This window comes from Cynocephalus volans, chromosome 2 (assembly GCF_027409185.1).
Source record: "Cynocephalus volans isolate mCynVol1 chromosome 2, mCynVol1.pri, whole genome shotgun sequence".
In the NCBI taxonomy this organism is placed as follows: Eukaryota; Metazoa; Chordata; class Mammalia; order Dermoptera; family Cynocephalidae; genus Cynocephalus; species Cynocephalus volans.
This window is the reverse complement of record NC_084461.1, coordinates 124,189,984-124,213,998: the sequence shown is the minus strand read 5'-3', so window position 1 is coordinate 124,213,998 and position 24,015 is coordinate 124,189,984. Positions and strand designations below refer to the sequence as shown.

The following is a 24,015-nucleotide window of genomic DNA, read 5'->3' as shown; positions in this document are numbered from 1 at the left end:
ACTCTGCATTAACTTATCATCTGTAATCTCTAAGGATAGGAGACAAGCCATGTCTTCATTAACATTGAAGACAAGGCCATTCTTAAATTCCTGCCACAATTGTCTTTTTGGTATTCCTAAATGTGAATAATACTTTCAACCTTTATTGGAAGCTGCTTACAAAGAACATACTAAGTAACAAATTCATTATATTCTTCATACTGAAAGGGAAGGAGAATGGAAAAAGCAATCGCTAAGAACCAGAGTCAAGATGATAAATAAGTTGCATTGGTTTTTGGTAAACCTGGAATTAATAAAACAAACAAAAAATAAAATCATGGGTATCAGGTAACAACCAGCTTCACCAAAACATAATTGATCAGGTAGTTTTGCCACTGTGCAACTTAATTCGCTTGCATTTCTGAATCTATATCATCCAAATCAACCATATTTAAAATGATTAGAGACGTTATTAAACTAAACTACACTACGTAATATCAGATCAGTAGAAAACATTCTAAGAAGATAATTCAATTTTCTCTTCAGACTTCTAATATTAATTTAGACTAAAGTAAGCATTTTCAATATCTCCTTACGATTAAGAATGATTTCTCAAATGCTTCCTATTATTAAATATAGTCGGATTCCTTCCTCAATGTGGAAGAGCTTATATTTGAAAATAATAAGCAATGCTTAATGCTGATAAAGGAGCAGATAATGAAGATCTGCTGGATAAAATTATGTAAATAACTATGAAGTTCACTTGTTTTCTGCTAACAAAAGTGAATAATACACACTGACACAGACACCGCAACTACCAAAATAAAAATGAAAAAAGAAACATTTTTAAAGCTCAAACGATTTAACTTAATTCTCAAGATTAGGAGCTTTTTAACAATGAACTGCCAGTCTACTCACTACATTATTGAGAAAAAATATATAATCACTGAATATTGAAGATCTAGTATGCCATATGAGTTATGGTGCACTACACATATTTTGTAATTAGAGAGCAAAAAAGCACATTTTCACCAAAAAGAGATACTGATCAGTGCAGTCTTTTTGTTAATGCAATAGATTTAAGACAAAATTTTTTGTTCTTGTTTTTATTTTTTATACTTTTTGTGTTTTATTTTCTTCTTCAAATTATTTTTTTTTCAAGTCAAAATTTAAATTTGAAAATGAAACAAATATGAATTAAAGTACTGGTCTTACAAATATTTGTAAATAATAAAAGAGTAGGTATAAAAATAATCAAAACTGCAGCCTAAATCAAATATTAGTATTAGAAAACATTAATGCATTTCTAATAAATGGCTATTTTAAAAACTGAAGTATTAAGCAAAGGTTGATACACTGGGTAGGTTAGACAAAATATAAAATAAACTTCTGAAATAAAATATATTACAAAAGATATTACTAGAAATATTTGAGCATAAATGGTATGTAGCCAAAGAATGAAAATATTCTGAGACATGTTTCAAGAAAACAATGCGAGGAGAGCAAATATTATTGGCAAAGCAAAATATGAAAATGAAAATGTAATAACGTACCTTCCCAGAGTGGTCCGCTTGATTAGACTGATCTTCCACTTCCATATCTGCCACTGGAAAGGGCGGAAGGCTGGGGCTGAAGGCCATGAGGTCGGTCTTGGGCGGCCCCTCCCCAGAGCACACCCTCTGCCGCCTCTGCTGCGAGTACGACCAGCTCCCCACCGCGCTGGAGCACACCAGCGTGGCCTTCCCAGGTCCGCACGCGACCTCGGTGGGTGGCGCCGAGCACCGAAATGCCGTGTACAGCAGCAGCGTCAACAACAACAGGCTGGAAACGGCGCAGATGGCGACGATCAGGTACACGTTGACATCCACCAGGGCTGCCTCCGGACCCGCGACCCCCGCTGACACCCGCGACGAGGCCTTCGGCACCTGGCCGCTCTCCACCAGCGACACCAGCACGGTGGCCGTGGCCGTCAGTGCCGGCTCGCCGTGGTCCTTCACCAGCACCAGCAGGCGCTGAAGCGGAGCGTCCGCCTCGTCCAGGGCGCGCGTCGTGCTGATCTCGCCCGTGTACAGCCCCACGCGGAACGGGCTGCGCGCACCGCCCACCGCCGGCTGCAGCTCGTACGACAGCCACGCGTTGTAGCCCGAGTCGGCGTCCACCGCGCGCACCTTCGTCACCACGTGGCCCGCGCCCACCGACCGCGGCACCAGTTCGCTCAGCGCACCGCCAGAGCCTCCAGCCCGAGACGCCAGCAGCGCGGGCACATTGTCGTTCTCGTCCAGCACGAACACCTGCAGCGTCACGTTGCTGCCCAGAGGCGGCACGCCAGCGTCGCGTGCGCTCACCTGGAACTGCAGCAGCTCCAGCTCCTCGTGGTCCAGCGGCTGCAGCGCGTACACCTTGCCGCTCTCCGCGTGCACCGACACGTAGCTCGACAGCGCACGCTCGCCCACCCGCCGCTCCACCAGCGAGTAGGACACCAGCGCGTTCTCCTGCGCGTCCGCGTCCCGCGCCGACACCGTGAAGATGTGGCAGCCGGGCGGGTTGTTCTCCTTCACGAACACCGTGTACTCGGGCTGTGCGAACGCCGGCGCGTTGTCGTTCACGTCGGCCACCTCCACGGACACGCTGGCGGTGGCCCACAGCGAAGGCGAGCCCCGGTCCCGCGCTGTGACCACCAACTGGTAGTGTGATGTGCTCTCACGGTCCAAGGCGCTGTCCAGCACCAAAGAATAGTAATTCTTGAAGGTGGACACCAGCTTGAAGGGGAGGTGAGGTGTCAGGGAACAAGTCACTTGCCCGTTGATGCCAGAGTCTTGGTCAGACACAGTGATCAGAGCAATGACAGTGCCGACAGGAGCATCTTCTTTCACTGGAGGAGAAAAAGAAGTGACAACTACCTGAGGTGAATTATCGTTTTCATCCTGGATTTCCACTAGGACAGTGCAGTGACCAACCATAGGTGGGTTTCCTTTATCTGTAACATCTACATGAATTTCATAAATGTTACTTTCCTCAAAGTCAATAATATCATTTACTTTTATTTCTCCTGTCCTTTCATTTATTTGAAATTTCCTTCTTACGATGGGTGGGACCAAAGAACTAAATGAATACATCATTTCCTTGTTTATTCCTTCATCAGCATCAGAAGCGTTTAGCCATATTACTAATGTTCGGTTTGCTTGATTTTCGTACATCCTAACTTCATAAACGGGTCTGTCAAAAATAGGAGCATTATCATTGGTATCCAATACCAGGATCAGCAGAGAAACAGATCCGGTAAATTCGGGTTTGCCTCCATCGATTGCCATCAGTAACAACTTAAGCTGTGAATTTTCTTCACGATCCAGCAATTTCCGCAGGACAAGCACTGGGGATTTACCTTGATCCTTTTTGTTTATAGTATCAATAGTGAAAAATTCATTTGGACTGAGTTTGTAAGTAAGCATTGCGTTATCTCCAACATCTGCATCCGTCGCGCCTTCTAGCGGAAATCGAGAGTCAAGCAGTCTAGATTCGGGTATTGAGAGCTTTTGTTCTGTCACGGAGAACATTGGCGGGTTGTCGTTAATGTCCTTCACCTCCACCTCCACATGGAAAACCTGCAGCGGCCTGTCCACGATCACCTCCAGGTGGATGCCGCACTCCGCGCTCCGCCCGCACAGCTCCTCCCGGTCGATCCGAGAATTCACAAACAAAACGCCATTCTGCAGATTTACCTCCAGCAGGTCCTCTCTGCCTTTGGATGCCACCCGGAACAGGCGCGGCACCAGCTCCGCCAGCTCCAGCCCCAGGTCCTGCGCGATGCGGCCCACGAAGGTGCCGTGTTTGGCCTCCTCGGGGACCGAGTAGTGGAGCTGGCCGCTCCCTGCCTCCCAGGCTGCGAGGAGCAGAAGCGAGAGCAGCAGGCGCTGACCTCCTGGACAGCTCGATCTGGAGACCAGCTTCGTACCTTTCTCTTGTTCTATACATCGATGAATCAGCGGTCTAGAATGCGCACACGCTGCGACATTTCTTGTTCGATTTTTTACATCCATTTTCCTTAAGAAATGAAATGGCCGAGATCTGGGAATGTAGCTACTTCCTAGTCCTTGCGAAACAGTGTGTTCTGCTTTTGTTCTAAAAAGCTATGTTGTGGACGACAGCGACATCCGGTGGCTTAATGTGTAAGTAAAATTCCACGAGTTTAAATTTTCTTTCATTCGTATTTTTTAATTCAATTTTTATGCATTTTTATTTCTAAGGACTTTCAAAACCTTACATTGTGTCTTTTTTGCATAATAATAATAATAATGTAGATCCTAAGTGAAAAGTTTTCTTTACTGTGGAATCTCAGAGAAGTAATTCCTTCCATAACCACATAATTATCGTTAGCTAAATTTCAAACTGCTCTTAATATTTACATACTACTGAGTGTACTAGTATTTCGTTGGATGACAAGTTTACATCTCTAAAATTCCGATGCTTAATTAACTTCTCCTAGTGATAATTTTGAGATTCAATAAACCTTACATAGATACTAATCTCAAGCATCAATTATCTGTGAAGTGTTTTCAATTCCTAAGTTGCAATCATCTCTAGAATATAGAGAGATCACTGCCTTCAACATCAGACATTTCTTCACATAGATTTCTATTATTCTTCTTACTAGCCATGTGACTTAGGGGAAATTATTTACCTTCTCTCTGTCTCAGTTTCCATTTTCATAACACTGGTATAGTAGTAATATGGTAATTGCATAAATTATGATATATTAAGTGGCGAGTATAGAACCTTAAGGGGCATGAGTGCTTCACAAATGGGAATTATGCTCAGACTTCAATTTGGCTATTTTTTTTTCATGATGCTCAAAACCAAATTTGGCTCCTCAGGAAAAATTATTACATATAGAATGTTAGAATGTTGTCACTCTACAATGCCTTTATTAATGCTACTCTGCTGTCTGAGAGTGGTGGTTCCTGTCTTTAAGAAAACAGAAAAGTGTTGTATTGATAAATCAGTTATACGGGGAGGGGAGATGTTTCACTTTATGATTTTTTTTTACACTGTACGATATCTTAAATGGACAAAAAGAATCTTAGTTATGACTCTAAATAAAGTAATTAACAAATTTATAATTTCTACTTTTAAAAGCAACTGCTTTCACCACTGTTATATTTAAGATTTCAAATAGCTAAAAGATACAGTTCTGGAATTTATCTAATAGTTTTATCAATTTCAATAAAGTATTTCATAACCACATGCAGTAAAAAAAATTTGTCCTCTTTCAAAGTTCTTGGAATCAAAATTCAAAAACCAAAAATCTCCACTAATATATCCATGCTGCTGGTAAAATTAGTTTTCTCTTTTTCCAAAAGTGGAAAGTAATAACAGAATCTTTCATCCTATACAGAGGTTGATTTCTTTAATTTAATGATGTTATGACTTGTACAAGAGATTTTTAACATGTCAATTATTTTAAACTCTTAGTTATTAAAATATGAACAAAAGAACAACAATTTTTATGGATAAGAAAATTGACAGGAATGAGGGTCACTCAATCCATTAGCTTATGTGTCCTACTAAATTCTGTTCTGATACTGCTCTACTCCTTTGGAATGACTCCAGTGTCAAAATTTATTCAAGTTCTGATGTTAGGGATTACTTTTTAAATAAAGCATGCATTGAAATGTAGTAAGTTATCAATCCATCCATCCACAATACCAATGCTCACTTTGAGCTATTAGCTGTAGTCTATAAGTTTATCATTGATTAATCATCTCAACACAAGATAAGGACAAACACTAAAATTCATTCCTGCTAATGTGCATTTTATATCAAGCAGTAACATAAATATCCCACTATGGATCTCCAATATTCAGTAAGAAGGAGGAGCTGATTAAGTTACATCCCTTTAATAACAGGAACTTGCTTTGTGAAGTACCAAATAGGGCTAAGGATGTAAAACTTCGGTTCGATAAGAATTTCCTTGGGTGTTTGTTAAAGTGCAAATTTATTTGTACTGCTCATTTCAGAAATTCTGAGGTAGAGTCTTGAATTAGAATGTTCAAGGAGGACTCCAGGTAATGCTAATGCAGTTAGAGTTAGCAGGTCCAAGGATAGGATAACCACAAACTCCAATTTGCTTTAGACAGGCTCATTGTTGTCTGTGGTCTTGTATGCTAATTTATAGTGTCCCTTTCACTCTCAAAAGTGTCTGAAATTGGGTGATAACTTAGTCCACCCTATCTAGTAACTACAATTTGAAAAGAGTTGCTGTTGGAGGAGCTTCATTATTGGTATCATGATTCTGGCTTGAATTAAGGAGTGTTGGCTATAGAAGCATACAGGGATAGCAAAACACTAAGGAGTCTTCAATGCTCTCTCCTCTGTTTTGTACTTGCCAGCCTTTTTGAATTCCAACCTCCCTGGATCCCAAGGTGCTCATGCATCCAGATGACACCAAAAGATACTCATTACTATGTGTTCATAGCTCTTCTGAGAATTTGCATATGATGACAGTCCATACTCTGGGAGACAATAAATATTAATATAAAGAACTAAATTACCAATTACATCAATAAAACCATCACTAATAAGAAATAAAATTTTAATTAAAGAGGATATAGTAAAGGCTCAATAAATACTAGGTCTAAGAAACTAGAGGAGGTTTTTTGTTTTTGTTTTTTGTTTATGGTTATTTTGCAAATAACATTTATAGCACCCCTCGATCCATATCACATAATCAAACACCTGGCCCCAGGCTCAGATGGCACATGGAACCTGAAAAACGTGCACAGACAGAGATACTTGAAAGTATAGGACTGGATTCAAGGTGAGTTGTGCTGATAGAAAAAACAGGTTTAATGACAGGGGCTCAGAGACTACTCAAGTTTTGAAAGACATAAAATGAAGAAAGATAAAAAAAAAAAAAAAAAGACCGTTGTAGCATATTCCAAATATATGTTTTAGAGGGAAAGGAAAACATTCTAAAATATTTGATTTTAAATAAATTTTACTTTCATTTTTATAGTTATTATTGTGGCTCTATACTCAAGGCCACTCTTATTTTGCTCTGCTGATCTTTTAATTAAAGAATACCTTATATAATACCTGACACAACATAAATAAAATAGCTACAAGATAAATATAAATCACATAATGAAAGCTAAGCATGAGTACAAGTGAAGTTTCTAAAACGTAAGTTAGTAAAGAAAAAGATATCTTGTAATATAGGTACAGTGTGAAGAATCACCAATTTGAAAGTCACAAACTACAATCCAGAAAATATAAATGTAATATGCAGTGACTTTAATGGTGTACAATCTCATATCCAGATTCCTGACTGTTGACTACTGACAGAAAAAGTAAATCCTCGTCTAAACTGGTAGCCATAATTTTCTATATTAGAAACTAAGAATTTCAAGAGAACTCAAAGTTTAGAATCTTTCCATGCTTCAGCATTTTTTCACTAAACTGAGAAAATTTCAATAAAAGGAAGAATATCTTTTTGAAGAAAGAACCTGTCAGAAAATATTTTCTCCAATATCAGGAGAAAAATGAATTTCAAGAAAATTTCTAAGTGTAGAAAAGATCATCAACATTTTCTTATACTTCAGATTGTCAGAAATTTAGAAACATATTTTATAAAAGTTAAAATGAGGGCTGCATTGTAACATTTATTGACAGAATTGGATTCCTAAAGTGGAGCAACTGTTTTTTAGAGTTTAGGGGAAGTTCCTTATTAAAGTAATAGATATGGAGTGGTGCTGAAGAACCGCATCTTTAGAAACGCTCGAACCAGAGAAATGTAGAACTAAAAAATTAACAAGATAACAGTTACTATATATTTCTGCTACGGTTTCTTATAAACAATAAAACACCGTTCATAATATAGAAATGAATAAATGATACAGTGGTGTTCAGGTTTACTGAATTAATAACAACCAAATTGGTTTTCACACCTAATAGTTTTTAGTTGCTATAAAAGCTCAGTATTAAGAATTCAATGTCACTCTCATCCAGGTTCTAAATACAATTGATTCAGCACCCAATAAATATTTGTTTAATGTACAATTTATGATGACCCTCATTTGGAAAGTCAAAACACGAAAGTCTCCTATAAATTTAAGAGGTTCACTTTTGAAAATTAAAATAATCTGTAGACTCCTAAAAATAAATTAAGAAGATTTAAATGTACCATAGGAAGTAATAAAAATATCTAAAGGCTAAATAAATAATTATACACATAAACAAAATGCTAGCTCAACCCACCTTCCCAGCGGAGTCCAAAGGAGCAGGTGTTTCTCCCATTCCATCTGCAGATCCAGGACACGGAAGAAGTCCTGGGCTGAAGGCCATGAGGTCGGTCTTGGGCGGCCCCTCCCCAGAGCACACCCTCTGCCGCCTCTGCTGCGAGTACGACCAGCTCCCCACCGCGCTGGAGCACACCAGCGTGGCCTTCCCAGGTCCGCACGCGACCTCGGTGGGCGGCGCCGAGCACCGAAATGCCGTGTACAGCAGCAGCGTCAGCACCAACAGGCTGGACACCGCGCAGATGGCGACGATCAGGTACACGTTGACATCCACCAGCGCTGCCTCCGGACCCGCGACCCCCGCTGACTCCCGCGAGGAGGCCTTCGGCGCCTGGCCGCTCTCCACCAGCGACACCAGCACGGTGGCCGTGGCCGTCAGCGCCGGCTCGCCGTGGTCCTTCACCAGCACCAGCAGGCGCTGAAGCGGAGCGTCCGCCTCGTCCAGGGCGCGCGTCGTGCTGATCTCGCCCGTGTACAGCCCCACGCGGAACGGGCTGCGCGCACCGCCCACCGCCGGCTGCAGCTCGTACGACAGCCACGCGTTGTAGCCCGAGTCGGCGTCCACCGCGCGCACCTTCGTCACCACGTGGCCCGCGCCCACCGACCGCGGCACCAGCTCGCTCACCGCACCGCCAGAGCCTCCAGCCCGAGACGCCAGCAGCGCGGGCACATTGTCGTTCTCGTCCAGCACGAACACCTGCAGCGTCACGTTGCTGCCCAGAGGCGGCACGCCAGCGTCGCGGGCGCTCACCTGGAACTGCAGCAGCTCCAGCTCCTCGTGGTCCAGCGGCTGCAGCGCGTACACCTTGCCGCTCTCCGCGTGCACCGACACGTAGCTCGACAGCGCACGCTCGCCCACCCGCCGCTCCACCAGCGAGTAGGACACCAGCGCGTTCTCCTGCGCGTCCGCGTCCCGCGCCGACACCGTGAAGATGTGGCAGCCGGGAGGGTTGTTCTCCTTCACGAACACCGTGTATTCGGGCTGCTCGAACGCCGGCGCATTGTCGTTCACGTCGGCCACCTCCACGGACACGCTGGCGGTGGCCCACAGAGAAGGTGAGCCCCCGTCCCGCGCTGTCACCACCAACTCATAGGCAGACACACTCTCGCGGTCCAGGGCGCTGTCCAACACCAGCGAATAGTAGTTCTTGAAGGTGGAAACCAGCTTAAAGGGGACAGAAGGTGTCAGGGTACAGGTGACGTGCCCATTTGCACCTGCATCTAGGTCAGTCACGCTGATCAGAGCAATAGCTGTCCCCTGTTGTGCGTCCTCTTTTATGGGAAGCCAGAGCGTTTTAACCGTTAGTTGTGGAGCATTGTCATTAGCGTCCACAACTTCCACAAGAACTGTACAATGACCAGCCAGTGGTGGAAAGCCTTTGTCGATAGCCTCTACTAGAATTTTGTGAGCTTTCCTTTCTTCAAAATCAATAAGTCCTATCACTGTAATTTCCCCACTTATGGCGTCAATGTGGAACTTGGATTTTATTTCTGGAGAAACATCACTAGAGAATGAGTAAATAATATCCCCATTCAAGCCTTCGTCTAAATCGGAGGCATTGGGGTTAATCACCTGCGTTCCAATAGAGACATTTTCTGGTAACTTCACCGTATAGAGCGTTCTGTCAAAAACTGGGGCATTGTCATTGGCGTCCAGCACTGTGACGAGTACCTCAACAGTGCCAGTCAGCTCGGGCTTGCCTCCATCGGTGGCCGTGAGCAATAAATGCAGCTCCGGAGCTTCTTCCCTGTCCAAAGGTTTCCCTAACACAAGTCCAAGAGGTTTTACCTGCTCGTGGTTGGTTGGCACGTCCAGAGTGAAGTACTCATTGGGGCTCAGTCTGTAAGTCAGCAGAGCGTTCTCGCCGCTATCTGCATCGGAGGCGCCCTCTAGTGGAAACCGAGAGTGAAGCGGCCTGGATTCCGCGATAAACAGACTCTTTTGTGTCGCGGGGAACGCAGGCGGGTTGTCGTTCACGTCCTTCACCTCCACCTCCACATGGAAAACCTGCAGCGGCCTGTCCACGATCACCTCCAGGTGGATGCCGCACTCCGCGCTCCACCCGCACAGCTCCTCCCGGTCGATCCGAGAATTCACAAACAAAACGCCATTCTGCAGATTTACCTCCAGGAGGTCCGAGCGGCCTTTGGAATCCAGCTGAAACAGGCGCGGCACCAGCTCCGCCAGCTCCAGCCCCAGGTCCTGCGCGATGCGGCCCACGAAGGTGCCGTGTTCGGCTTCTTCGGGGACCGAGTAGTGGAGCTGGCCTGTCCCTACTTCCCAGATTGCGAGGAGCAGAAGCAAAAGCAGCAGGTGCCTGCCTTCTGGGTCTCCTCGACCTGAGTACAACATTTCATAAACTCGGTGTTTTTCTAATTAGTAAAAATTGCCTCAAAGTTAAGAGAAATCATCTGATCCCGTCAGTCCCATCGTTTTGTGTTCGCCGTTGTTCAACACAGGGAGGGTAAGAAAGAATGGAGCGTCTTCCGTTGGGTAAAAGGATGGCTGTTTTTGCCTTGAATCAGAGAGAACGTCACGGCAAAGAGGGACATCACGCGGCCGGAAGCGTAAGTACAAATTCGGTGAATCAACATTCCGCCGTTGTACTGTAAAACTTTATTTCATTCTCTGGTTTTTTTCTCATTTAATTATTGTTGAAATACAAGACCACGTTTCTCTTGCTGAAGGCATTCTTAGCGGACGGACTAGCTCTAAAAGTTTGGTATGACCATGATCATGGCTTTCTTATGCCTGAGAAAACTCTTCACATAATTTTAAAATAATGACAAAATGAAGCAACGATTAAAATTTTTAATTAAACTACCACGAAATTTAAACTGGTACATTCTTTTACCTGCAATTCAGAATCTCTTATGTTTCTAGATTTAAGATTCTGGTGTAAGAAAACTCGATGAGCCAGTATCCCTATTGACTCCAGAAACACAGAAATCTACTGATAAAAAAGAAACATGCTCATGTCTGAAGAAAGTAATCAAGAAAAATGAGCAACCAGTTGAGGTAGTTTTCTTCAGTAATTTTATGAATTGAAGATGTATAAAATATTCCAAGAAAAGTAAGACTTTGTCCTAAAATATTGCTTGGCAAAGACAAGAAAATTTAAACACACACACACACACACACACACACACACACACACACACACACACACACAAAACCAAAAAAGAGAGAAGAAAAGATCTTGCATGGGAGAAAATATTCTATATTTTTAATCAACATTCAATCTAGTTTGTATTATGTCTTTTCATAATGGTTTTAATTTCATTACTGTTCACTCTTAGTACTTCGGGCAATTTCTGTTTTTAAACATATGATTGGGATTCTTTTCCTGCCTAAGTTCTACAAAGCTCTCTTGTGAGTTGTAGTTTCTCATTCTAAAATTCAAGTAGACTCATTAAATCTAGTTTTTAGTGCTTCTTAAGTCTAATGGCAAAAATGTGACAGTTTACAATGTTTTTGTATATCTGTATTTTACTTCATATTCTTACTCATAACAACCTAAGATGAGCTTTTAACTGATTGCTGTTATCCTTGATTATTGCAGTAGCTTCCTAGTCTGTCTTCTCATTCAATCTTCTTGAATTGATTTATTTTGTTGATTTATTTTGCTCAAAATAATTTGAGAACTTCCAATTACTTCTGAAGAGAATCCAAATTCCTTAATCTACTACTCAAAGTCACTTAGTCTAGTACTCAAAATCAAGAAATTTTCTCACGTTATTCTTTCTGTCTTTATTCTATGCAAACCATATATCTAAACCAAACTAGACTATTTCATGTTTCCAGTCACGTCGATGCTTCTCTGTAACTTCAAATTTGCTTATGTTTTCTCCTTCACAGAAATGTCCATTATTCCCCATAATATTCTCCCAAGGGAAACTTACCCATTTAAAAACCATTGAAAGTGACATGCCCCTTCAAATGTTCCTCCCAAACCCAAATAGGAAGTGATTTTCTTTCACCTACAGGCTTACTATGATTTACTTCTTTTGTGCCTGTTATAATATCTTCCTTGCATTCTATGACTCATACTCCTTATTTTACCTCAAACTTTTGAAGTCAGAATCTGAGTCTTGATAATTCAGTAATTCCTGATTATAATGACATATTTTAGAGAACTGTAAGGACTGTACTTAATGTTTAATGAAGACTGGTGACTATCGTTTTCTCTACTTGCTAAGAAAGTATGTTTTAAAAGTTATTCTATAATTATTTCCTTCATTAGTAGAACTGTAACCTAAAATGATTTTAAATTATCATCAAAACAGTATTGGATATTTCTTTTTAAGAAAGAGAAAACTCTATTGGAATGAAACACGTAGAGATTTCAGACACCTACTCAGAATTCTGAAAGACCTCTGGCAACTTGTAAATATAGAAAAAGATGCAACAATCCACATCAGTACTCCAGACTTTCCTTGAAGGATATTTTAAACTTTAAAGATCCAAAAACTTTTTTTCGCATCCGTGGTGCTAATTTGACTTTCCAAAACCTATAAAAACTAACTTTTAGATTTTAAATTCTATCACACAGCATTAAACATATTGAGACATCCTGGGTTAATCCAAAAATGATTTCACAAAAGACAATTTTTATATAAAATAAGATTAATATGGAAGGCCATAATGACCTTTTGACAGCTTAGATTTTCTTTTCATAATCATTACTTTTTTTCTCTTGAAAATAATAACTAAATTTTCTCTTGTACTTAGCACTTGCCAGACCTTCTTATAAACAATTTATAAATATTAACTTGATTCTAAAAAAATCTACACAGTAGAATTTACATTTATAATGCATAAATGTACAACCAAGGAAATGGACTACAAATGTTTTAGCAAAGGTTACACATACAAAAATTGACAGAAGAGGACTTTGATACAGGAAACTTCAGAACCCACAGTGCTTAATAACTAAGCTCTGATGACTTTCAATTTAAGAAACAGTTAATAGCTAAAAACATTACCATAGATAAAATAGTAAAAAGTATTAGCATATAAGAAATAGATTTAGACTCCTTCTTTGTCAAAAGCACACGCCCAAAATGAAATTCAAGTATCAATTAAAGGAAACAATGAGTTGTCAAATACCATGCCAGGGGGTGGAGAGGACCTTTGTTTCTATTTATGGTACATTGTAAAAACCAGTTAAACATTTAGAAGAAGAATTCAGTAATTAAAGTTATACCTAAGAAAAAGGTAACAGACAGAATAGGAAATGTAAGAGTAAGATCACTTTCACAAAGAAAAAACTCCAAACTCTATTCAAACAGTAGAATAAAGATAGCATATAAGAAAGACAACAGTTCCTAAAGTTGAGAACTAAATTAAAATAATTCTTTTTTTTCTAATACGTTTTTAATAACCAAATATAATGCTAGGCATGGGAGCTGGCCGGTTAGCACAACTGGTTAGAGCACAACTTTGTAACATCAAGGTCAAGTGTTTAGTTCCCTGTAACAGCTACTCAACAACCCCCCCACAAAAAATTTATAATTAAAATTAAAATTAAAAAAATAAAATGCTAGGCATGGACAGGCATTATGAGAAATATAAAATCAAACCCTTTTAGATTACTTTCAATTGTGCCAAGAGAATAAAATGTGATCTTAAATGATAATAGAAATGGCTCATAAGTGATAAAAAGATAAAGAACTATGTTAATAAAAATTATTAACAAATTATATAAATTTAGAGTCCTGGAAACCCTTTATTCCCTTCCATTAATTCCACCATTCCCTCCAAAAGAATATGCTCAAAATCTAATAGGTATTTAATATCAAGGCAGGTAAAACAGTCACATGAAGCAAAGGTAAAAAGACAAGAAAAAGTACTAAAAGAATGAAAAGGTTGAATGACAAGAAGACCAAATATCCTCAACTTTTCAAAGATTTACTCCATAATACTACATATTTCTGCATGAATTAATTAATAAATCCTGATTATCCTGAACATTCTGTGTAATGAATATAAACTATACATTCAGTCTGCCTCAGTGGAATTACTGTATACAGTTTTTCTGATTGAAATATTTTTCTGTCATATATTAAATGCAAATTTAATGTAAAATATTTTTGATAGTATTCCAACTCACATACAAAGGACTGGTAGTATTTTACTCAATATAAATGACTAGAGTTTAGTATATATTTATCAGAATAGAAACAATTATATTTAAACATAGGTGCTCAAAAAAATGTTAAATTATTGACAAGACTGTAAAAAACCATCGAAAAGTAAAAAACCTATCTCCATATAGTAAATTGTTCTGGGCCGAGCCCGTGGTGCACTCGGGAGAGTGCGGCCCTGGCAGCGCGCGGCGACGCTCCCGCCTCAGGTTCGGATCCTATATAGGAATGGCCGGTGCACTCACTGGCTGAGTGCCGGTCACGAAAAAGACAAAAAAAAAAAAAAAATAGTAAATAGTTCTAAAAGATATTGTATTGAAAAGGAGCATTGCTAGATTTTACTGTATGTACGTTTAAAATAATTTTTCCAAATTTATTGCGGTATAATTGAAAAAATTGTATATATTTAAGGTTTTTTAAAAAGAAAGAAGCATTTCATATTTGTCCCCATGTTTTTATTTTTAGCTGGTTTAGAATAATATTAGGAAGAAATAAAAACTAAGTTTTAAAAAGAAATTATTCTGTACTTTATCACTAAACTGCTTAAAAAGGTAATAGAGAAACATGATGAATACTTGTGACTAACCGACACTAAAAGACAGAAATTAAGATGAATAAACTGAAATAATAAAGCGAATAAAACTTAGAAGCAAATTTCAAAGCACTGCATATGGAATAAGGTTAAAAGTTCAGTGTACATTCACGAAAGAATGAACGCTTTAGACGAATACATTTCTCTAATTACTACGGAGAACGTTAGAGTATTGTCCAGAGATGACTGGTGTTACCAAGGCTAAAATCAGTAGTCAGTACAAAAAATAATTAAAGACTGATAATTTGAATTTGAGGACAAATTCAACTTGTGAACGAACTATAGTTAATACTTCATCACAGCAATTATAAATGAAAATTAATTATAAAAATTTTAAACCTATAACAAGGTCTGATGTTGACAGTAAAATACACCAAAAAATAAAAGTAAATAATGCTTTAAAATAACTATAAAATTTTCAAAACGTAACATAATTTCTAAATATAAATGGACTTACTTTAACACCATGTTCCACATTTAAATCTTGCTCTTCAACTGCATCCCCTGGTCCTGGACAGGGCGGAAGGCTGGGGCTGAAGGCCATGAGGTCGGTCTTGGGCGGCCCCTCCCCAGAGCACACCCTCTGCCGCCTCTGCCGCGAGTACGACCAGCTCCCCACCGCGCTGGAGCACACCAGCGTGGCCTTCCCAGGCCCACAGGCGACATCGGTGGGCGGCGCCGAGCACCTCGGCGCCGTGTACAGCAGCAGCGTCAACACCAACAGGCTGGACACGGCGCAGATGGCGACGATCAGGTACACGTTGACATCCACCAAGGCCGCATCAGGGCCCGCAGAGACCGCTGACGCCCGCGATGAGGCCTTCGGCGCCTGGCCGCTCTCCACCAGCGACACCAGCACGGTGGCCGTGGCCGTCAGCGCCGGCTCGCCGTGGTCCTTCACCAGCACCAGCAGGCGCTGAAGCGGAGCGTCCGCCTCGTCCAGGGCGCGCGTCGTGCTGATCTCGCCCGTGTACAGCCCCACGCGGAACGGGCTGCGCGCACCGCCCACCGCCGGCTGCAGCTCGTACGACAGCCACGCGTTGTAGCCCGAGTCGGCGTCCACCGCGCGCACCTTCGTCACCACGTGGCCCGCGCCCACCGACCGCGGCACCAGCTCGCTCACCGCACCGCCAGAGCCTCCAGCCCGAGACGCCAGCAGCGCGGGCACGTTGTCGTTCTCGTCCAGCACGAACACCTGCAGCGTCACGTTGCTGCCCAGAGGCGGCACGCCAGCGTCGCGCGCGCTCACCTGGAACTGCAGCAGCTCCAGCTCCTCGTGGTCCAGCGGCTGCAGCGCGTACACCTTGCCGCTCTCCGCGTGCACCGACACGTAGCTCGACAGCGCACGCTCGCCCACCCGCCGCTCCACCAGCGAGTAGGACACCAGCGCGTTCTCCTGCGCGTCTGCGTCCCGCGCCGACACCGTGAAGATGTGGCAGCCGGGCGGGTTGTTCTCCTTCACGAACACCGTGTACTCGGGCTGCGCGAACGCCGGTGCGTTGTCGTTCACGTCGGCCACCTCCACGGACACGCTGGCGGTGGCCCACAGCGAAGGCGAGCCCCCGTCCCGCGCTGTCACCACCAACTCATAGGCAGACACACTCTCACGGTCCAGGGTGCTGTCCAACACCAGCGAATAGTAATTCTTGAAGGTGGACACCAGCTTGAACGGGACGTGAGGTGTTAGGGAGCAGGTGACGTGTCCGTTGATGCCTGAGTCGAGGTCGGACACGCTGATTAGGGCAATGACAGTACCGAACTGAGCGTCCTCTCGGACGGGCAGCGATAAGGAAGTCAATGCAATCTGAGGGACGTTATCATTGTTATCCAAAACTTTCACTAAAACCGTGCAATGACCCACCATTGGAGGGTGGCCTTTGTCCGTCGCATCAATGCGGATTTTATATAAATTCACTTGTTCAAAATCCAAATTCCCTTGAATGGCTACTTCTCCAGTGCTCGGATCTATAATAAACCGGTCAATGACCGTGGGTGAAACAAGGCTATTAAAAGAGTATGAAATTGCCCCATTCGCACCTTCATCCCGATCAGAAGCATTCAGTCTGATAAGTGTTGTTCCGTTGTCTGCATTTTCGAATATTCTTACTTCATATTCAGACTGTTCGAAACTGGGAGCATTGTCGTTCACGTCCAGCACAGTGACCAGCAGCTGAACAGAGCCAGTGAGCTCAGGTTTGCCTCCGTCGGTGGCCGTCAGGAATAAGTTATGTTCAGAAACTTCCTCTCTGTCCAAAGATTTTTTTAATACGAGCTCAACCAGTTTATTCTCATCGTTCTTTGATTTCACATTCAGCATGAAGTAATCATTAGAGCCAAGCCTATAGGTTAAAACGGAGTTAGCTCCAATATCCGCATCCGACGCGCCCTCTAGCGGAAACCGCGAATCTGGCATTCTGGATTCTGAAACAAACAGCTTTTGTTCCTTTACTGGGAACACCGGCGGGTTGTCGTTAATGTCCTTCACCTCCACCTCCACATGGAAAACCTGCAGCGGCCTGTCCACGATCACCTCCAGGTGGATGCCGCACTCCGCGCTCCGCCCGCACAGCTCCTCCCGGTCGATCCGAGAATTCACAAACAAAACGCCATTCTGCAGATTTACCTCCAGCAGGTCCTCTCGGTCTTTGGACGCCACCCGGAACAGGCGCGGCACCAGCTCCTCCAGCTCCAGCCCCAGGTCCTGCGCGATGCGGCCCACGAAGGTGCCGTGTTTGGCCTCCTCGAGGATGGAGTAGTGGAGCTGGCCGCTCCCTGCCTCCCAGGCTGCGAGGAGCAGAAGCGTGAGCAGCAGGCACCGGGATCTCGGGTTTCCTCGCCAGAAAAACACCATGTTAAGTACTCGTCTTGATATAAAGATGAACGATTGTATTGTCTCGAGTCTTTTAATCTAATACCGCAGCATCTGCCATTGTTCAGCCATTAGAGACAAATACTGTTATAGAAGCGTCTCTGGAGCTTGGCTGGAAAGAACTTCTTAGTAGACAGCGACATCATGCGATTCCAAAAGGTAACGATTAAATGAATTAACTCACCTCCGCAATAATTGGGTTCTTTCGTGCAATATTTTCTTTTCCTTTATCACACTTTAATAATAGATATTTACCTTTATCGGTTGCAGAGGTGTTCATACTGTCTTGCACCTTATATTAATTCAGTTTCAGCTAGGGATCTATTTTTTCATAAGAAAATGAGTTTCTTCCTAGTATTTTAAATATCACTATCAATTAGCAATAAATTTAAGTATGATCTAGATATGTCATGGATATTAGAGGTATAAACTTATCCTTTACACTTTTGTGTAGAAGAAATGTGTTAATATATTTCTGGTTACTGGAAACACTGGTATATATTACTCTGAGATGAGCAAATAATTCTAAATATTCTATATTTCACCTTATTTCTTCTGGATAATTGTTAAATTTGTGCTTTTTAAATTCAATGAATGTCAAATTCCCTAAACTTTTTTATTTAGTAATATAAAAAAAGTAAGTCCATATTCTTTACAATATTTCTTACTATCTCTGTAGCTTATTAAAATATGTCTCTCACTTACATTTTTCTTTGTAGATTTCTGTCACTGTAAACCCTAGGAGTATTTCTACCATTGATCTTCTCTGTCGGTTTTTCATCTTTCTGCTGCTCCAAAATATGAATATTTTCCAAAATTATGACTTTAGCCTTCTTATGTATTCCAATCCTTTTCTTTAAGTGTTTCTATCTACTTCCGTGCCTTCTAACTGGCCTATTATTTGACATATTCTTAAATCCATATCCACTCACCTACTTTTATTTTCTACTTGAAATTTTTACTAGTGCACCCTAACATTGCCTACAAAACTAGTTGATTATAATCAAAAGAATATCTAACTAATAATTACCCCCAAATCTAAATCTTTAAGGATCACAATTTTTATAGCATGGCCATTCTTCAGACTTACTTTAGACTTACCTTTTCCATGCCTACCACATTTAAAGTTTGCCTACATCCAATCTCTCCTATGATGTATCATAATTTTTGTCCTCATGAGTACAGTTTTCATTGTATTGCACTAAAACCTCTAACAGTTTTTCTTTCTATTGAACAAATATCAAGACATTAGACTCTCATCTGAGAGATACAATATGTGACCATGAGCCACTCTTCTCAGTGTTATCTTAACCATTTTCTAATATGAATTATATTTTACAGAAAGGACGTTGCATCTTCCTTGACACACACTTTGTTCAAGGTTTTTCTCCTATTACTTCATCTCTGTATGTCAACTCTATTCACCCTTCAAAATTTACCTCAAAAGTAAATTCTCCAAGTATTCCTTACAAATGACTCTTGCATGTGATTGATATCTCCTTTGAATTCCTACAAAATCCTTACAAAAGGGCTGCCCGTGGCTCACTTGGGAGAGTTTGGTGCTGATAACACCAAGGCCAAGGGTTCGGATCCCTATATAGGGATGGCTGGTTAGCTCACTTGGGAGAGCGTGGTGCTGACAACACCAAGTCAAGGGTTGGGTTCCCCTTACCGATCGTCTTTTTTTAAAAAATCCTTACAAAAAAGCAAGTAAATGGAAAGGAGAAATAAGGTCACTTTCTGTGAAACTGCTTCTATTTGTCCTCACTTATTTACTCAAAGACTCTCTGTACAGTTGATTGTAAATGATAGCAAAGATTTTGTAAGGAAAATAGCATTGTTCAATATCTCTGTGAGAATTAGCAAGAAGAAAAAAATTCATAGTCATCACATAAGTCAAAGAGACTGAATTTCTAAAGAATAATATGCTTTCAAAACAAAAGTAATAATGGTTGGTGAACACAGAATGGGGTACTAAGGAGGATCCCCTATCAACTTCTAGTCCTTCCCCAAATAAGTAGGATTTAAAACTTTTCTTAGTAATATCCTAGGAAGGTTGGGGTTTTTTTTTTAAGTATATGCATGTAAGAATAAAATTAAAATAAGCAAAGCAATGAAAGCAGAATTTCAATTTCCATTTCTTACTGTCTAGAATATTTGTAGATTTTTTTTCCTACAAAACTGATTACTCTTGCAACAGGAGCTACAAGTTTAGTCTGCTTATGGTGAATTCAAATTTACTGCTTGATGGCAAATAATTCTAATGATTGTTGCACAAGTTCTTGACTTTGTATACCTCTACATTTACTCACGTTGAAAACAAAAAAAGCAAGCTATCTTAAAATAACAGCTTAAAGTATGTTAGGATTTTACCAACTGTGAAAGATGGCAATTATTTTTAACCAACCAAATTACTGTATATGTAAACTTTTCTAAATACGGGTTTGGATAATTAAGTTATTGTTCCACTAATGTCCATAATAGAGAACTGGATGAATAAATCTTAAGGTACTCATACAATAAAACAAGAAGCAGATATTTTTAAATGAGAAAACAAATGACCAAAAAGAATGAGAAAGCTCTTACGAAATATAATGGCATAAAAACCAATATGTAATGTAAAGTGCAAAAATGCAAAGTGCAGAAGAGTGAGTTTAATGTGCAGTCACTTGTTTTTTTAAAAAGAAAGGTTGGGTCTGGTACTTAGCTCAGTTGGTTAGAGCTCCACCTTACAACACCACGGTCAAGGGCTCAGATCCCAGGTCCCTGTACCGGCCAGCCACCAAAAGAAAGAAAAGTAGATTGTACACACATATAGTCTTGGGAAATACAAAAGAAACTGAAACTTCTTCAGGAATTCAGAGAGATGAAGTGAACGCTTTAGGGTTTGAGGTAACAAGGAAACTTTTCACTATATGCTAGATTCAACTCCTTCAAATTTTTAATGTACAATGACCATGACAAAAATGCCATTGAACTGCCATTTAAACTGTGCTTTTAATAATTATTCATTCATCATGAAAATGGCAAATGCAATTCTATAAAGTAAGTAAAACAGAAGTCAGAGCTACACAAATATGATTAAAGAAGAGATGATAAATTGGTGTAATAAATTAAAATAATTCAAGTTGTAGACCAAACACAAAAAGGCAAAATTAAACAGATGATATTAAAACACTTATTTGTTTTTATAAAATGAGGACAACACATAGGATAAATATTAGGTGAAAATATATCTGTCATATTTTATACTACAGCATTTACAAAGATTGAAGAGCAAAGTGTGGACATGTAAATGTTTAACATTGAAAATCCACTGTAGAATAAAAGGAGGGTGAATCCATTATTCCAATTTGCAAAATCTTCATACAAAAATAGAAAAAACCAAAATAAATTATATATTCTGATCTAAAGGACTACATGCATCAAAACTGAAAGTACATATTAAACATCAATATAATTATGAAGAATTATTTAGCGCAAATAGAACACAAACTGAAAAGATTTAAATTAAGTATATACAAATCCATCAGAAAAGAAAATAAGAAATTAGCTAAGAAATATTTAGGTAATAAAGCTTAAATATTTATTTTTAGACTTGTTGGAAACAAGATTATTTTAAGACTCACGTTTTCTGTAGAGCTAGGACCCTGAGGGAGACTGGGGCTGAAGGCCATGAGGTCCCTCCTAGGTGGCTCCTCCCCAGAGCAGACCCTCTGCCGCCTCTGCTGCGAGTACGACCAGCTCCCCACCGCGCTGGAGCACACCAGCGTGGCCTTCGCCTGTCCACTCGCGCTCTCTGTGAGCGGTGCCGAGCACCGCAGCCTCGTGTACAGCAGCAACGTCAGCACCAACAGGCTGGACACGGCGCAGATGGCGACGATCAGATACACGTTGACATCCACCAGCGCCGCCTCTGGACCCCGGGCGCCCGCCAACGCCCGAGAGGCTTTCGGCGCCTGGCCGCTCTCCACCAGCGACACCAGCACGGTGGCCGTGGCCGTCAGCGCCGGCTCGCCGTGGTCCTTCACCAGCACCAGCAGGCGCTGAAGCGGAGCGTCCGCCTCGTCCAGGGCGCGCGTCGTGCTGATCTCGCCCGTGTACAGCCCCACGCGGAACGGGCTGCGCGCACCGCCTGCCGCCGGCTGCAGCTCGTACGACAGCCACGCGTTGTAGCCTGAGTCGGCGTCCACCGCGCGCACCTTCGTCACCACGTGGCCCGCGCCCACCGACCGCGGCACCAGCTCGCTCACAGCACCGCCAGAGCCTCCAGCCCGAGAGGCCAGCAGCTCGGGCACGTTGTCGTTCTCGTCCAGCACGAACACCTGCAGCGTCACGTTGCTGCCCAGCGGCGGCACGCCAGCGTCGCGCGCGCTCACCTGGAACTGCAGCAGCTCCAGCTCCTCGTGGTCCAGCGGCTGCAGCGCGTACACCTTGCCGCTCTCCGCGTGCACCGACACGTAGCTCGACAGCGCACGCTCGCCCACCCGCCGCTCCACCAGCGAGTAGGACACCAGCGCGTTCTCCTGCGCGTCCGCGTCCCGCGCCGACACCGTGAAGATGTGGCAGCCGGGAGGGTTGTTCTCCTTCACGAACACCGTGTACTCGGGCTGCGCGAACGCCGGCGCGTTGTCGTTCACGTCGGCCACCTCCACGGACACGCTGGCGGTGGCCCACAGCGAAGGCGAGCCCCCGTCCCGCGCTGTCACCACCACGTTATAGAGCGACACGCTCTCGCGGTCCAGAGCACTATCTAAAACCAACGAATAGTAATTCTTGAAGGTGGACACCAGTTTGAAAGGGACGTGGGGCGTCAGGGAGCAGGTCACCAACCCATTAGCATCTGAGTCGAGGTCGGACACACTAAGCAAGGTGATTACTCTGCCTGGCTGAGCATCCTCTGAGATAGGGAGAGACAGGGAAGTGATAATCAGTTGTGGAGCATTGTCATTAGCGTCCACAACTTCCACAAGAACTGTACAATGACCAGCCAGTGGTGGAAAGCCTTTGTCGATAGCCTCTACTAGAATTTTGTGAGCTTTCCTTTCTTCAAAATCAATAAGTCCTATCACTGTAATTTCCCCGCTTAGGGCGTCAATGTGGAACTTGGATTTTATTTCTGGAGAAACATCACTAGAGAATGAGTAAATAATATCCCCATTCAAGCCTTCGTCTAAATCGGAGGCATTGGGGTTAATCACCTGCGTTCCAATAGAGACATTTTCTGGTAACTTCACCGTATAGAGCGTTCTGTCAAAAACTGGGGCATTGTCATTGGCGTCCAGCACTGTGACGAGTACCTCAACAGTGCCAGTCAGCTCGGGCTTGCCTCCATCGGTGGCCGTGAGCAATAAATGCAGCTCCGGAGCTTCTTCCCTGTCCAAAGGTTTCCCTAACACAAGTCCAAGAGGTTTTACCTGCTCGTGGTTGGTTGGCACGTCCAGAGTGAAGTACTCATTGGGGCTCAGTCTGTAAGTCAGCAGAGCGTTCTCGCCGCTATCTGCATCGGAGGCGCCCTCTAGTGGAAACCGAGAGTGAAGCGGCCTGGATTCCGCGATAAACAGACTCTTTTGTGTCGCGGGGAACGCAGGCGGGTTGTCGTTAACGTCCTTCACCTCCACCTCCACATGGAAAACCTGCAGCGGCCTGTCCACGATCACCTCCAGGTGGATGCCGCACTCCGCGCTCCGCCCGCACAGCTCCTCCCGGTCGATCCGAGAATTCACAAACAAAACGCCATTCTGCAGATTTACCTCCAGGAGGTCCGCGCGGCTTTTGGACGCCACCCGGAACAGGCGCGGCACCAGCTCCTCCAGCTCCAGCCCCAGGTCCTGCGCGATGCGGCCCACGAAGGTGCCGTGTTTGGCCTCCTCGGGGACGGAGTAGTGGAGCTGGCCGCTCCCTGCCTCCCAGGCTGCTAGAATTATAATAATCAGCGGTAGATTTCGGGCCCGTTGGTCGCATCCGCTGGAGTATACCATTTCAGTTTATTGGCGTTTTATTCTAATCAGCGAAACTTGCCTCAAAATCTAGAGGAATCTTGTTATACCTTCATTACAATCCTGACTTGCTGGCCATTGCTGAGCATCTGAAGAGTGAAAGAGCCGAGCGTCTTCGATGGGAAGACGAATGAC

At 42.7% G+C, this 24,015-nt stretch overlaps 3 protein-coding genes across 3 annotated transcripts; all 3 read right to left on the bottom strand.

Moving 5' to 3' along the window:
* Positions 1 to 170: 170 nt before the first annotated feature.
* LOC134370597 (uncharacterized) lies at positions 171 to 10,626 on the bottom strand. The gene is given in 5 exon segments (XM_063087651.1): positions 171 to 200; positions 1,533 to 3,844; positions 3,847 to 3,943; positions 6,359 to 6,401; positions 8,294 to 10,626. Coding segments are annotated over 5 exon segments (4,815 nt in total).
* A 4,828-nt stretch (positions 10,627 to 15,454) lies between these two features.
* Positions 15,455 to 17,863, bottom strand: LOC134368084 (protocadherin alpha-8-like; the record flags this gene model as incomplete). The annotated part of the gene is made up of 1 exon (XM_063084681.1): positions 15,455 to 17,863. A coding segment is annotated over exon 1 (2,409 nt), but the record flags the coding sequence as incomplete, so codon positions are not given.
* A 3,596-nt stretch (positions 17,864 to 21,459) lies between these two features.
* On the bottom strand, positions 21,460 to 23,917 carry LOC134370596 (protocadherin alpha-7-like). The gene has a single exon (XM_063087649.1). It carries the CDS (start codon positions 23,860 to 23,862, stop codon positions 21,460 to 21,462), a length of 2,403 nt encoding a protein of 800 aa, XP_062943719.1. The 5' UTR covers positions 23,863 to 23,917.
* Positions 23,918 to 24,015: the final 98 nt, after the last annotated feature.

Bases quoted from the DNA above. Each gene is read 5' to 3' on its own strand.
- LOC134370596 (XM_063087649.1), bottom strand. From the start codon at position 23,862: ATGGTATACTCCAGCGGATGCGACCAACGGGCCCGAAATCTACCGCTG.